Source organism: Limulus polyphemus, unplaced genomic scaffold, assembly GCF_000517525.1.
Source record: "Limulus polyphemus unplaced genomic scaffold, Limulus_polyphemus-2.1.2 Scaffold2085, whole genome shotgun sequence".
NCBI classification, from domain to species: Eukaryota; Metazoa; Arthropoda; class Merostomata; order Xiphosura; family Limulidae; genus Limulus; species Limulus polyphemus.
Window position 1 is genome coordinate 106,260 of NW_013667695.1, and position 16,690 is coordinate 122,949.

Here is a 16,690-nt window from a genome sequence, read left to right on the forward strand (position 1 = left end):
AAGTACAAATGGTACAAAAAGAAATACTATATCAATTGATGTGAATATGACTGAAAATTTTCATTTTTTCTGAAAAGGTGGTGTCTATTTACTTGTGACCACGCTGTGCAGTGTTGGAGGGGGTATTATATGAATGGTGTAGTTAATAGTGTTTACTCGTAAACTAACTCAATATTTATATAAGAAATTTAGAGATAATCGTATATGACGATATTAATTAATCTTTTGTACTATTCAGTTGGATAAGTTGTCCAACTATTTAAGAAATAAATGGATAGACCAGTTTTTCATTCTATTTCCCATTTTGCACCAGGTTATTCTTCTTTCAGAGTTTTGTAACTCTCGTTATTAATCTCAGAAATTATGCAAGATTTTTATATATATTTTAATATATATATATGTTTAATCCAAAATAGATTATCTATAAACAAAATACTCACAAGGCTCTATTACAAATGTGATAGCTGTGGTTTCCTATAAAAATAATACTTAGAAGTTTGTTTATCTCTCAATAGATGGAGATGATATGGCACTATTATAAAAACTTTTATTTGGAATACAAAAGAAGTAACAACGTTTTTAATACCCACATCAACTTTATATTTACTTCAAGTGTATTCCTTGACATTATGAAAAATCATTGCTGCAAATATTTCTCATTATTTATAATAGAATATCTAGACATCTACTAACTGAAGTTTAACACGTTGATCTATTTTAACCACTTTCATAATATTCCAATATCAGTGCCATCCTTTTAACATTCTTACTTTACTTTAAGGGCTCGGCATGGCCAGGTGGTTAGGGCGTTCGACTCGCAATCTGAGGGTCGCGGGTTCGAAACCCCATCACACCAAACATGCTCTCTCTTTCAGCCGTGGGGACGGTATACTGTGACGGCCAATCCCACTATTCGTTGGTAAAAGAGTAGCCCAAGAGTTAGTGGTGGGTGGTGATGACTAGCTGCCTTCTCTCTCTAGTCTTACACTGCTAAATTAGGGACGGCTAGCACAGATAGCCCTCGTTTAGCTTTGCGCGAAAATCAAAACACACCAAACCAAACTTGACTTTAAGTAATAAAACATTATTTGCAAATACTTACAAGGGCTGGTCCAATAATTGTTAATTTAATCAACTTATTAAAATGAAAGAGAGAGAGATCGCATATCTTATTTTTGATCTCCTTTAAAACTGTGAAGAAAACCTTGTCTGGCTTTGTTTATTTTGATCTCTGAGTCTTTCTGCTTAACAAATAGGGATTAATTTCTGTATTATTCAGGTTAATTCCAACATTTTCCATAGAATGATCAGGGTCATTAAAATTGCTGACATCTTCTCTTGTAAAAACAGAAGAGAAAAAACATTTAAAAACTCACTCATTTCAAAATCTTCATCAAAAACTTAGCACCAATTTTAACATTTTGATTACCATTAACACATTAAAAAAATCTTGCTGTTATTTTTAACATAATCAGCTAGCTGATTCTCATAAACTCTTTTGAATTTCCTCATTTCTTCATTAACCAAATCCCAACCTTTCCTACAGCTGTGTAAATCTCACAACGTATATGTCAATTTAACGCTTTTCAACTTAGAGCACTTATACCTAATTTTCTTCTTTATATCTTTATGGTAATCTTTTCAGTTTTTTTATGGTATTTCCAGGTGAAACTGATTTCCACACGAGTATTAAATAAATTCTCTTCATAATGGATCCCCCGGTGGGACAGCAGTAAGTTTACGGACTTACAACGCTAATGTCAGGGATTCGTTTTCCCTTGGCAAACGCAGCAGATAGCCCAATGTGGCTTTGCCCTAAAACAAACAAACAAATATGTTGTTTATAACAAGATGTTAATCAGGAAATTATGAAGTAATTCAAAATTTAACTCAATGACTGAGTTTTAGGTTCAGAAAATAAACACACTGGACATGCGATGTAAAAATGTAAAACAAGCTTTATTATTCCATCAAAGCACAAAATAGTGTGTGTACTTGCGTAGTCACTAGATTGTCGTTTTCTACTGGATCTCTGAATCAGTTGTTGTCTCTCAAGATATCTTTCCGCCGAGATTCACTTTAGAAACCAAGAAGAAATGTATCAATCTAACGCTCCTTACATAACAGGAAAGTTGTACTTACACATAACGACCAACACTACTGGTCGTTCTTATACAACATGGCTTAGGCCATAACCTTTAGATATCATCTACTTGGCCAGTGAAAGACATTGCTGCCATTAACCTGTTTGCACTATGCAATATTATTATGAGCCGAACGGGTATCATCTACTAGAGAATAACAAAGTTAACTAGAACAACAACAAAAAATAACTCATAACTCAATGGTTTTCTGGATCACAGAATCAGACTAAATGAAAAATTTTGAAACTTCCAAAAGTAAAATAAGAAGGCAGGAAACGTATGGTATGCCTATATAAATTTAAGGACATATCTATCTGGAACAAACAGCGATTTATTTTTTGAAAATTCCCATATCTGTTCCACCTTACCTTTGAAACACATTATCTGTATTCAATGTTGATAATAATTGTCCCGTGAGCTCAAAAATTACAAAATAAAATTATTTTATTGCAAGTTACAGCTTTTATAGTAAGGGATATTTATTTTTAGAACAGGTATGACGTTTCGATCACCGATGCGATCATTCTCAAGTACACAAGTTTTAACGGAAAAGAAGGTTTTAGTATTTAAATCAACATTCAACAACCTAACAATGTATTTAAATGTTAGAATTGATAGTGGGTACTTATGCATGTGCATATCCATTTGTGTGAATTGACAGATTATTTATTTATGGTTGAACAGAAAACAAACAAAAAGTAAATAAATATAAAAAATATGGAATATGTTATGCGAAATGTTTGCGGGAAATAACGATCAAATAGGTTTGGAGTGACACACGAGAAAGAATTTTTCCGAAGCAAAATTTATCAGCAGAGTAAGGAGGAAGAATAAGTCCTTAGTTGAACTTGTAGAAAATGTGGATAAGCTTGCCAAGTTATCTTATATGGATGTTACAGGTGAAATCATGGGTTCATCAACATATGAGGATATGCGAATTAGACTAAAGCAAAATATATGTACATATTACATGAAGCTGTCCAGTTGGCAATGGAACTAGAATCCGAATCAGTTGAAATAAAGCTAGTGTGGAAATATCAACTCTCTTTGATGGTGGTCTAGAAGAACTAAAAGATTAATTAGAGAACTAGTTACAAAAATGAAAGAAGTTAACCATAAGACAATACGCGTTTTAACTGTAGCTTAAAAGGAATACACTTCGTGAAAAATGTCAGAAAAAGGGTAATGTTATATACGTGTGGGAAAAATGGGCATTACCGTCGAGACTATGAGGAATAAATATATGACAATAAACCAAAGAGACAATGCCATAAGCATAAGTCTAATCAGATCAAAGGCACATACCGTGGAAAGCAGGAATAACTGTAATTGATAGGCAAAATTCAATTGAGCATATTCCATCTACACCAGTTGAGATAAGAAGTTAATTATTTAGAGAATTCACGACTTAATAGATTCATTGAAGGCAATCTTTGCAACGTATTGATTTACACTGGTTCTATGGCTACAACTGTTCAATATAATCTGGTAATAAGTGGTGGGAAATTGCCTTCATGTATGAAGAAAGAAGATGGATTAATGTGAGCAGCAAGTGGAGATGACGTTCCAGCAGGAGGAAAGTTGAAAGTCATTCTCACTGAGGGAAATTACTCTACACCACATTATACATGTGTAAACAATTCGAGGAGAATTGTATATTTGGAATACACTTCTTGTAGAAATATAGATTCTCTAGACCATCTTCCTAGAAAGAACGTCCAAGTAACAATTATTCAAGTGATGATAAAGAACAAGAGAAGAAGTCATTCCATTTTTGTACCATAAGTCATGGAAAAAAAACCAGTAAAGAAATTGTGAATGGACAGTACAGAGAGAGTAAATAATATAATGAAGATTTTTCAAATCAAAATTATGATTGTGCTTTGTTTAGCACACTTGATTAACGATTTAGTGATTGTAATGTATATTTTTCAATATTTTTTGTTAATTGTAAATACTGACTTTATTACTAAATCTGTAAGTTTGATATATTATTGCTTAATTTGCATATTAGGATTGTTCAAGGGACTTCACAATTAAGAGATGGGGCAGTGTTTGGCCAAGTGTAAAAAAATTATCTAGTTGTTTTGTGTTGTTTGCTAGAGTAATTTTGGCATGATGTAGTGAAGACATGTTGGAACCTAGAAATTTACTGAGTGTCAAGATTTAACGTGATGTCTCGAATTGTTGTGATATTTGTGAATATCTATATAAATCAGCCAGTTACACAATGAACCAGTTAATTAGTGAGTTTGTTAATCAATCAGTTTTGAGTTTATGCCGTAGATAGAAGAGAAAATTTTACAACTAAAGTTTTACTCATAAGTTTTGTTTGTATGGAATTTCTTAGAAGAGTGTTTGTTGAGTCCCAGTCAAACTGATGAGCTCTGGATTGAGCAAACACATCGTTGGTAATTGATATAATTAACATAGTGAGCTTGGAACATTATTATACATTCTTCTATCTCTTGAAAATCCCTAAGGGACTATATAAATAACGCAGTGTTGGAAATATAATAGATCTAATATTAATTTCTTACCACAAATATAATGAAATATTATCATGTTTGCCAGTGTCGTTCATGCCGTGAAAATTAGTTATTATTTTACTTGGCATCATAAATGAAGTATGGTGAGTCTACAGACATGTGAGACAGCACTACTCTCTGGAATCTGAAGAGAGAGAGAGAGCTCCATAGCAATAGAAAATCTGAAAGTTCTAAATACTTTGATTTCTTTTAGAGTGCGGTCACTACCTGACTAGTCAGTAGTTCTCTTTGTTTTGTGGTGATTTGCTAGATTTATATACCACGACCACTTAGGCTGTATTTCACGTTGCAGGAATTTGTTTGGAACATAGAACAAATGTGAAAAATTCAGATAGGTATCTGAATAAAAGATGGAATCCTTTAAGACAGACATAAGGTATGTTATCCTCCCTAAGTGATTTGTTTTTAATTTTTTTAGAAGTTTGGTGTACATTAGTAGTGGTTATGAAGACGTATTTTGGCAGTGTGTGTATGAAAGTGTTTGTGCACTGCAGGTGTCTAAAGGATCATTTTCTAAAATAAATGTGTCAACTGATTGTTTAAAGTTGCCGTGTGTGGCGGTCTGGTAGAGAAAATGTATTTTGCGAAATCCTGGGGGCTGGAATGACCTGGTGGTTAGGGCACTGTATTCGCGATCTGAAAGTCAGGGAATCGAACCTCGTCACCGAACATTCTCACCCTTAAAATTCGATCTGATAATTCTGTAACATCTATATGGTTATTTTAGCTGTTTATTGATGGATTCAAGTTCCATCACCAACTAGTGTTTTTTAAAGATGTACACCTACTTAGCTTCAACCTATTAGCATATCCTTATCTATTATGGCATTAATAATTCAGTTACATGCTATTGAATCCATCGTTTCACGTGAAGCATCCAAGTAAGATAATTGGCAAACCTTTCCTTATCTTCACAAGTTTGGCTAAGGTCTCTTCTTTCCTCTGTACTATGCTCTTGAACTTTAAATTAGCTACTTCATTCTGGTGCGTCACTACAAAATTGTTAGATAAGGCAGCTAACAACGCATGGTAATTGTTATGGCTCTCAGCTGGAAGGTTGGTTAATATCGTTAAATCCTGTACTTTTACTGGGTAGCATGATGAGTAGGTTGTTGTTCATTATTCTACCCATTCACTCTGGAATTATTTTGACTGAGCTTGATATACCTCTCATGGTACCTTTCCATCATAGTCCATTGGTTTCTTGATTGAGCAATAATCTTGAAGTGGCCAGCTAACTTCTGGAAATGGACTTTGTAATGATATGGCTGGATTAGTCTAGGAAGATCCTGCAGTTACAGATTGCACAAGCAAAATGGTAACAGGTGTAGACCAAATAGGCTCTCCTATTCCATGTTTTAATGTAATATGAAATTTTTTGGCAGATGCAGGAAGAGGTATAGCTAGTTTGATCTTTGCATTTACCAGTTTATTTTCTAAATGTTTTTTACGTCACTGATGTTCTTTTCTCCCTCATGGAATTTTTTTGTACTTGATCAATTTTGTCACTACAGTCTTTCTGTACTTCTTCTGTTGTTGTAATCCTTTTGTACATCTCCATTTGCTTCATCAATCTTGTTTTCAATCAGATCTATTCTTGTTATTAATTCTTCTTTAAATATTACGTATCTGTATTTTAACTCCACATTTAAATTCTTGTCCATCATTTTTGATATTTTAATTTTTGTCCATTTCTTCTAATTTTATGTCCCATTCTTTTACTTTTCTGTCTCTTTCCAGTATTTCATCATCTACAGCAAATTTCCGATCTGGCTTTGTGCTCTTGTTGTCATCTTTAATTTTAATCAATGTTTCTTTCACCAAAAGAATCCCACTTTTGACGTATGTGTTGTAATGTGTTCTGTTGTTGGGTAAACCCTTTTAAATTATTTTATAAAATATTATGAAGTCATGAACCATAACAAATTAATTTATTTCATCAATAACATTTGCTACGGGATACGTTCAATGATAGGCCTAACTTCAAAAACAATGTTTCAGCATAAATTCTTCAAGTAATGTAAATCTAATTTAAGAATAAACTTACTTTCAGAATTCCTCACTAACTGATTGGTAATAAAACACTGGCTAATTCAACTGACCATGAACCACAGACGAATAGGCGCAATATCTAATTCATTAACTGACTCTGAACTGATTGATTAATTAGCTAACTCACCTTAGTCATTTTTGTTCTGTACATGTTTTCTATTAATACAGAAATATTAATAAATATTAAATAAATTATAAATATATCAATTCATGTGAATATGACTGAAAAACTTAATTTTTTCTGAAAAGGTGGCGTCTATTTACTTGTGACCACGCTGTGTATATGAAATGTTATTAAAATTGAATTGGGTTATTCACATTTTATTTCAAAATCTTGTGGTTCATTTTTTATTAATTAATCAATTTTGTATACTACTGATATTTAAATTATGTTGAACTCTTATTGTTGGATGAGGTACAATAACCTAAGTCATCATTCTTATTGGATAATTAAACATCCCTAGGTTATATGATTGGCTGTGAGAATGTTTGTTCAAACATGTTTTTCCTTCTTCAAATTTGTAGATTGTTCTATTGTTGTTTTTCAAATCCGTAGATGAGACCAGAACTATTGTAGTGCGACCCTGAGAAGGATTTCCAATACCCATGAGTTCTAATCAGGCCTAAGTGTGTTTCCTTAATCCAGTTTTTAATTCTTTATAAAATATGGTTTTACATCCTGTGGTTAGAATGGTTTGCCTACTTTTAAATCCGTCATTGTTAACACAGGCAACCGTCTGGAAGAAAAGTAATATTATGATTTTATAGATTTTAACAAGAATTTATAAAAAAGGTCCAAATGTTCAAGAGCCTTTACAAGAATGATCTCTTTGGAGACCACACTTCAATATCACTTGGAGCTTTTGCATTGTTTTTCTCTATTTTACAACCACTTTTAGCCATTCACTATGACATTTCACTCTAAAATGGCATATCTTAATTCTGGCTAACGCGCTTTCTGAATTCAGTGATATGATTCTTTTAATTCTCTGTTGATTCTGATCATTTTCCTTTACTATCTCATACAGCCAATTTACCTTCTTTTTTTTTTCTAAAAGTCGATTGTTTTGTCAACCTTAATTTTTTAATTACAGTTTTCACAAGCTTTTTGTTTTGTAACATTTAATGTTTTCAATTCGAACTGTACTTTATGCGAATCATTGGCTAAACGGCCATCTAAGTGTCCCTATGGCTTAGGTATAACCATCGGGTTGTTTCGTTTATTTGTATATTGTTAGAAACAAAGGTACACAATGGGCTATTTGTGTTGTGCCCACCAAGGGCATCGAAAGCCTGTATATACTGACAATCGAAAAAAACATATATATACTAGTAGCTTTACCAAATATTAGGTAATTTAGCCACAGACCTATTAGGTTTGTAAGTTTTTATTCCACAACATAGATAAAGCTAGCAGTCTAATATAATGGGTCCCGAGCTTTGACCTCTGCAGTACACGCACAAATGTTACTGTTTCAACATCAAAAGTATATATTATGATTTTATGTTAACTAGCCATTCTCTAGCGATCCTCGTGGAGAAGTAAGTTTTAAATTATAAGCCCTAAATGGAAAACACTAAAAGTGGTTCACAATTACAAGGGAAACAAAAAGTTACTATATTTCTCCTTTCGTGTTGTTTCATTAATAAGAGGCTTAAAATAAACACTTATATTAACTGGTTATATTTCTTAAGATTTGAAACTTGTGTTTCACTTTGGCTTTTCTTCTTCTTTGTTGTGCAAGATTTTTCTAATTTTAGGGAATGTTTGGAGCTCCCCAAAAACATAATGTTTTTTAGAGTACTATACTATTGTTGAAAGTCTATTGTACATCAGGTTTAAATACTTCTTGTTTTCATAACAACGTAAAACAATGTCTTCGGAACAATATGTCATTGATGAAAGTTCATTGTAGGTCAGGGATAAATACTATTCACTTTCATAACAACGTAACACAATGTTTTCAGAACATTATATCATTGTTGAAAGTTCATTGTACGTCAGGGATAAATACTATTAGCTTTTATAAAAACGTAACACAATGTTTTCAGAACAATATATCATTGTTGAAAGTTCATTGTACTTCAGGGTTAAGTACTATTCGCTTTCATAACAACGTAACAGAGAATGTTTTCAGAGCAATATATCATTGTGAAAAATTCACTTTACGTTAGGGTTGAACACCACTCGCTTTTATAATTACGTAACTTGTTGGTTGTTAACTGCACCAAACTGAAAAACAGCTAAGGCTAATTGAGAGAATATAAGTTAAATAACAATACATCACATGCCTCAGTAAGGCTGACATATTTATTTGTCAATGGTAATACCTAGCTTCCATAAATTAGGTACATAATGACTTTGGGAATTCCGTTTGCTCGGTTTGCACTTATTTAAACCAAGTGCTCAATTGACACTCATCTATTCAAAATTTCATGATGTCAGAAAACTAAACCGATGTTCTCGTCATTGGGTGGACTTAAGCCATTTGATTCCTGAACTATTCAAAATTAGCTCAAGGTTAGAAAAGCTTAATTAACAGATGTTTATGATGCGCTGACAAAGAGATGGACGTTGACAACAGAGAAGTTTTACACATACCGCTCCCATGTTGAAGAATAATGGCACATTACTCCACTCTTGAAATAGGTTTGACTAATGTTAAGTTTTCACAATGCTAAGGGGAATAATACTGTGTTCCGAAAACACTTGTCCACAGTCAATTAAGAAATATAGTATTGATAAGTATATTTGTGGGTAATTGTCCAAAACGATTATAAAAGGTCAAGGTAGCTATAAATTATCTTCACTTTCACCACAAAATAACTTTCTGATTTTAACCGTTCCCCAAGAGTAGAAGAGCTGAAATCAGTTCTGGTGCTCCTTTACCGACGAATCTCAGAAGACCTTCAACATTTTGGTGCGTAACAGTTTCATCAAGTGAATAGCACATGCTCTGGTTTACAAGACTAACAAAAAAAGATCACTTCAAACTTGGGGCTATAAGTCTGAAGTGGAACCTTTTTGTTTCTGGCTTCATAAACTAACTCTTTCAAAAATTGTCGGTCAGGTTGACCAGAATCTTTCACAATGCATCTTGTTTTCTCCGACTGATTCTCTGCCTTTTAAATTAGCTATTTCAAATTGGACAAATCTCATATAATTAGGTGGTTCAATTACTGACAATGCTACAATGAAAATAATTACGACACTAAATCAAGAGAAACACCATAGAAAAAGGGGCCGTTTCTTTTAAATTGCAAGGTAATAAGACAGCAAACAGTATAAAATTGTGGGTTTTTGAAAGGAAACAGAACAGAAGCGCATCACTGTGAATCAAAAACAGATAGCTTTCAGCGGACATTATACTGTCAGCTGCTGGCTGTCTGTTTCTCTTCCTTTTTTTAATTTTTCTCCTTCCTTATCTTCCCACTCTTCAGAGTTTAGTATAACCCACAACCTCTCAGATTGTTGGCGATAATGACGTCTGTAACTGCATCAAACACGAACTGGATGTTGGTTGTGTCAGTAGCGCAGGTCATGTGACAGTAAATTTCCTTATTAGTTGATTTGTTTTTGGCCTCAAACTGAGCTTGGATGTAAGCTGCTGCTTCACCATACTCTTGGGCACCTGTCAGAAGAACGTACAATGTACTTAAAGCCACCATTCAACGTCAAAGATGTTTTTGCTTAATAAACTATTAATTAATATCTTGAAATATATATATTAAGAACAACACTCAATGCTTAGATTTCCTGTCCGAACCTTTCAAATCTCTGCATTTTAAATATATATGATTGATTACCTTTTGTTAATACATTTTTTTTTTGTAATCTAACAATGAGTAGGTGGTACCCAAGAGAAAAGGTCAAAAGTCGAGTTTAAGAGACAGGTCCGGGATGTTCGATTTTTTAAAGTAATTTTTAGTTACTATTACAAATAACTACATTAACAAACTACTCCCATAAACAATTATCCATTTTTATTGCAATATTTCGATGTTGGCCCACATGTCAAAGAAACAAAAATGGGGGAGGGGTCTAAATCTAGTATTCTACAAATAGACATCATTGTCGTAAGCAAATTTGCCTGCGTTTGTTTGTTTGTAATTATGCACAAAGCTACACAATGAGCTATCTGTGCTCTGCCTACCATGGGTATCGAAACCCGGTTTCTAGCGTTGTAAGTCCGCAGACATGCCGCTGTGCCACTGGGGGTTCCTGCGTTTGAAGGCTGCAATATTTTATTTTTATTTTTTTGAAAATGACTACCATTACTCTCTAACGATAGCGCCACTTATGTACTGCAGAACCTAAACATTTCAATAAATTATGGGGATCTAAGTGTTTTGGAAACTGAGAAGCAGGTTTTGATATTGTTAATAAATCATATATGTCTGAAATCTTTAGAATTTTGTTTCGATGAGAAGACATCAGATAAGCCTAGTTAGGTTTAATGAGTACGGTAGGCAACGACAAAATATCATGATGACTCAAATAATAAAATCCTTATTCATTTAATATAATTTATATGTTTAGCGTAATAAAAAAAAACGCACATGAATAAATAACTGATTAGTTAATCAATTTTGATTGTAACCATGATGTGTATTAAATGAAAATAATATTATCGTTATCATGTTTTCATTATTTTATTATCAATTTATATAATTTACACTAGTTCAATGGGAGATTCCTGTATATTTTAAAAATAAACGAAATGGCAACCTGGTGGTTGTCTCGATATTTACAATTCGCCAAGTAGGAAATGTTCAGATTATCTTTAAAAGAAAATTGCAAAAAAAATAAAAAAATCGCCAAGCCGCAAAGTACAAACTCTTGGATTTACAGTCCAGCACGCAAACTACTCGTCCCTGTTGTCCATTTAATAACGACTTCAGTAAAAATACGAAGTAGGTCTACGTAAAAATGTAAATAGGCATTCGTTGTATTTTTTTTTGGATGGGGGGGGGGGGGGGGAGGGAGAAAAACTTTCAATATTACTGCTTTGCGTATCCCTGTACAATAACCACGCGTATTACTTTTGCTACAATGTAGATGCCCATAATATTTGAATCAGTATCCTTAATTAATTGTTAATCTGTTCCACACTATTTGTTCAATATCTTTTTACATTCTTGCTTCTAGACCAGCTATATATATATATATATATAGGTCTAGGCTTTTCGGAAGCACAGCGATATACTTACCTGTGTACTCAGGAAAGCAGATTGTTAGGGGTGACTTCTTGATCTTTTCCTCAAAGAGATCTTTCTTGTTTAAAAAAAGAATAATAGCAGTGTCCGTGAACCATTTGTTGTTGCAGATAGAGTCGAACAGCTTCAGGCTCTCTTGCATTCGGTTCTAGTGTAGGAAACGAAAAACAATGGTTCTGTTATTTGTTTTACGATAAAAGTATAACATCACAACTTTATTTTGTTCTGTGAGAAAAATAGTGCATTGCAGAAAAAATAGCTTTAGCTCGTTCAACAAGTAAAGCAGCGTCAGCGACACGGGGAGGGTGACTTTAAGGACCTTGTCCACTAGTTTAGGCCCTGTTTCCACCCAGTTTCAGATTCCAAATTGATATAAAAAATCAAAGACAAATTATTAATAAAGTTAAATTTAAGCCCAAAATAATTATAATAAGTCTATTTCTGTAAAATATCTAGAGTTAATTATATTTTTTAATAATACAGTTTTTAGCAAACCCTTTGCTGAGGCCCCTTTGTCGTGGTTAGTGGTATTTTCTAATATTCGCATTTCGAGAACGGTGCCATATTCCAGTGCTGAGCAGTGTTACTCTTTTGTTATTTATGTTTAATGTCTCTTATCATACATGTTATTTGTTTATTTATTCAGAAAAGTAAATTCAACTGGTAAATTACAGCTGATTTTGTAACTAATAAAGGGAGGGTGGATAACTGTGTCTAAGGAAATCGGATTATTTACAACAGCGTATATACATTTATACATGCAAGATTGTCAAGTTATTTGAATATAAGCATTATATGTACATTCGTTACTTTACAGTAATTTGGTGTGCGTCAGTATTTGTTTATTGCACTCTGTAGACGGCCTACTCACTGAACGACTGTATTCATTTCTACACTGAACGCGAGCGAATAATTTAAAAGTGCTGCATTCAAACTGGAATATCCAGACCAGCAGCCCGCGACGTTTCCCTTGATAATTTTTTTTCATAGCTTAAATTGAACCTGTCTAAGGACTCAAAGCAAGCTGACTATTCAAAATAACCCGGACTATAATAATAATACAAATGATTATGTAGCGCTTAACCGCAACAACGTAATAATAACAATAATGTTGCACTTTAAAATATTTTAAAGTTAATAAAAAGGAACAAAGAAGGAATTTGCACAGATACACAAATATATAAAACAATAAAATTACTTTAGTTATAAATTGCTGAAAATATTAGTTCAAACTACAGGCTACTACTGTTGTGGATATCAGGGTTCTTGTTATCAGAACACGACCAGTTTGTTAACAGGACAGCCCACCTGTAGTATATCCAATAGGAACGCATGAGTAGAGTCGTGCATTTTTTACCAGTCTTTTCCAACGTTTCCAGTTTGTGTGTATGGTGTGGATTGACATTGGGTGACGTCGCTAGCATCGCTTTAGTCCAGTGTGGATGAGTCTTAAGAAGCTAAGACGTAAAGCTGCTAATATGTTAATAAGAATTAAAAAGACTACTTTTCAGGAAAGATCTATAATGTGGTAATTCGTGCTGTTTACATGTTTCATATTATTGCGCTGTCACAGAATTTACTTATTTCCTTGTATGCTGTGGCGACAGTATTGTGTAATAGTAATGAATACAAGTTAATTGATTTGGATTACTTTTTACAAAATACGATCCTCACCTAATTTAGTTAGCGCCTCCCCATAGCGCACGTGCTACCGCCGAGCCTGAAGAAAACTACATGCAGTATTGCAGAAAATAATGGGTTTAGTTCATTCTGCGAGAATATTAGTGTATTACAAAAAACAAATTTGTTCAACACGAAAAGTGCAGTTACGCTGAAAATAATAGCTTTATTTTGTTCTGCAAGAAAAGTAGAGTATCACAAAAACAATCGTTTTGTTTTTGTTGTGAGAAAAGCAGTGTATCGCTGAAAACAATATATTAGTCTGTTCTGCGAAAAAGGTATTGTTTCTTATTTAATTTCACCCAAAACTACTTGAGGTCCACCTACGTTGGCTCTCCCTAAATTTGAAGTAATAGACGAAAGGGAATGCAGTTAGTCAACACTACTCATCGTTAACTCTTGGGAAGTTTTACGAACGAAAACTGGAATTGGCCGTCACATTATAACGTCCTCACGGATGAAACAGCGAGCATGTTCTGTAACAAGATTTAAACTCGCGACCCGCAAATTGCGAGTCGAGCGACCTAACCAACAGACCATGCTAAGTTCCAAGATAAAAAAGTACGTGATCGCAGGGGAGGGACACAAAAATTTATTAATAATACTAAAATTGAAATATATATATAAAATTCCAGAACAGGAAAATTCACTCTAAGTTCAAAAGTATTAATTCTAGAATTCCTCATTAGCCTTTTAAACTCATTTTTCTAAACTATTTAGTAATGAAATTGCTTGTTAGTCCAAGAATTTATTGGATACAAGGTCCTTAATATATTTTACGTAAAAAATGAATGATTTTACTAATTGGTCAGTTCTTTACGCTGACTGGTTTACTAAGCAAGAATATTAAATCACGAAATATGCTGCTATATATGGAGGTAGTGAATCGTATAAAAATAAGTCAGTAATTTGAAGGTTAATTTAATAACCTGCTTTCTAATGGAAGGTCAAGCGCTTCAAACTTACAGTCGTTTCATCTTCGTGTAAGACTTGATCATATTCACTCATAGCTACACAAAATATAATAGCAGTCACATCTTCAAAGCAGTGGATCCATTTCTTTCGCTCCGATCTTTGTCCTCCAACGTCAAAAAGCCTGAAATGAAAAGTTTAACCACTAGTCGTTCATTTATTCAAAATGTACACGTTATCTTTATTTAGTGCATTATTTCAGTAGTAATTTCTCCTCATTTAACTACCAGTCTTCCACAAAAAAGAAGGAACCCTGATTTATTTCCTATGGGAAAACGAGATATATGTGGCCTTTTGTGAAGATCAATAAAAAAAACGAATTCTTTCAATTTTTAGTTCATTTTCTTTTAACGAATAAAATTTGATAATTTACTAATCACATTTCATCCTATACCCAAAAAATAAAAACAGTATCAGTCTTTGTACTTTATCCGTGAGGTAGTTTGAGATAGTTGTTCAAAAGTGCTTTACGAGGAAGCGCGAGCGGGTTAACCCTTTAACACAATTAACAGAACACTCATCTCACATCCGAAAGATCTCGGGTTCGAATGTGAGCCGATGAAGTAATAATAAGTTTGAAATTACCCCACGGGGGCCTTGTTTGTGATAGTGAAATAATATTCGTAGTTTGATTGTTCAAAAGTGCTCTACTGAGAACCGCATGTGGGTTAATCCTTTAGCTCAGTTGGTAAAGCACTCGTTTAACACGTTTTGATAGTTAAGTAAGGACAAAACTACAGGTCTTACCTTCTGTAATGAATTTAGAGACTGATAAGCTCGAATTTGACTTTCTAATTAATAAGACGTCTATCATAAGACTGAAATCGTATGAAATTTACGTTACCTTTTCAGTAACAAAAGCTAACAACCTGTAATTAATAATAACTTCCCATCAGAGCAAGCTTTGTACTTAAAAGGAAACTAAAAACTAGCCTGAAAAATCAGTACTGCTAGTTAAATATACATTTCTCAAGTTTCTACTTATAAAGATTAGAACACATCGTTTCATCAGCTGGATACCCTCATTATTAACGATATTGTCGACCGTAATCCCAATAATATCTTACCGGGTTCAGCCAGGAGAATTAGGTTAATCCTATATACATATATTAAGCTAACAACGCAAAGCAATCGTTGCAATAATAAACGATAACCGAGAATAAAAAGTAACGATATTTGATATACTAGATAGCATAACCAATACTGTTAATGAAAGTAACAATAAATAATATAAAATACCTTACCAAGGGAACACAGAAGAAGAAGAACACTGAAGCAGAAGAAAGTTGTTTTGAAAACTAGTAATTATTATACTTGTTTTCCCTTCCCATCTCGTCTTTTGGTATAAAAAACCCATTAAGCCACCCTTACAGGGAAGTGGCATCTGTATTTGACACGTGCTACTGTTTAAACTGTGTCAAATTTATTGCAGTAATATTCCAATAGTACAAACAAGAACTGTTGTTTATGAATACAAAATTGAAATAATACTCGATTTATCCATTGGAATTTAACAATGTTAAAAATAATGCAAAGGATTTGTTTGTAGTTAAGCATAAAGCTACACAATGGGCTATCTGTGCTCTGCCCACCAAGAGTATCGAGACCCGGTTTTTAGTGTTGTAAGACCGCAGACATTCCGCTGAGCCACTGGGAAGGGGGAGGGGGGGTGGAGAATACAAAGGAAACAACATGCTAAATAATTTATGGTTTATGGTGTGTCTGACAAACTTAACAGCTCTTATTATAAGTACTCACAGTAATAAACACACAGAGCTGCTACAGGAGGTAATAACGTACGTTAAATCTTCTGTAAAAGCACAAAAAAAACCCCATAAACCACTCGAAACTAGAAAGTTCAATAAAAATAATAATACTTATAAAGAAAAGATAGAACAGTAATCATCAAAAGTAATATAACTAAACTAATATTATAATGTCATAATGTATACAGAACTGTTATATAGCTAATATTTTAACTATAGATAATAATATTTTGAACTAATGGGAGGTAAAACCAGCGTTGATCACTATACTAAAGAGGTTCATTGTTATCCTAAACAATATCCCAAATAA

General features: G+C 33.3%; 1 protein-coding gene across 1 annotated transcript in view; it reads right to left on the reverse strand.

Annotated features, from left to right (window-relative positions):
* Nucleotides 1-7,373: 7,373 nt before the first annotated feature.
* LOC106465881 (guanine nucleotide-binding protein G(o) subunit alpha) overlaps nucleotides 7,374-16,690 on the reverse strand; it is a 68,017-nt gene continuing 58,700 nt past the window's right edge. Inside the window, exons 6-8 of the mRNA XM_013926121.2 lie at nucleotides 14,609-14,738; nucleotides 11,957-12,110; nucleotides 7,374-10,377 (exon numbers count right to left, since the gene is read on the reverse strand). Coding sequence (XP_013781575.1) covers nucleotides 10,190-10,377; nucleotides 11,957-12,110; nucleotides 14,609-14,738 — 472 coding nt within the window. The 3' untranslated portion in view covers nucleotides 7,374-10,189. The remainder of the gene's footprint in view (nucleotides 10,378-11,956; nucleotides 12,111-14,608; nucleotides 14,739-16,690) is intronic.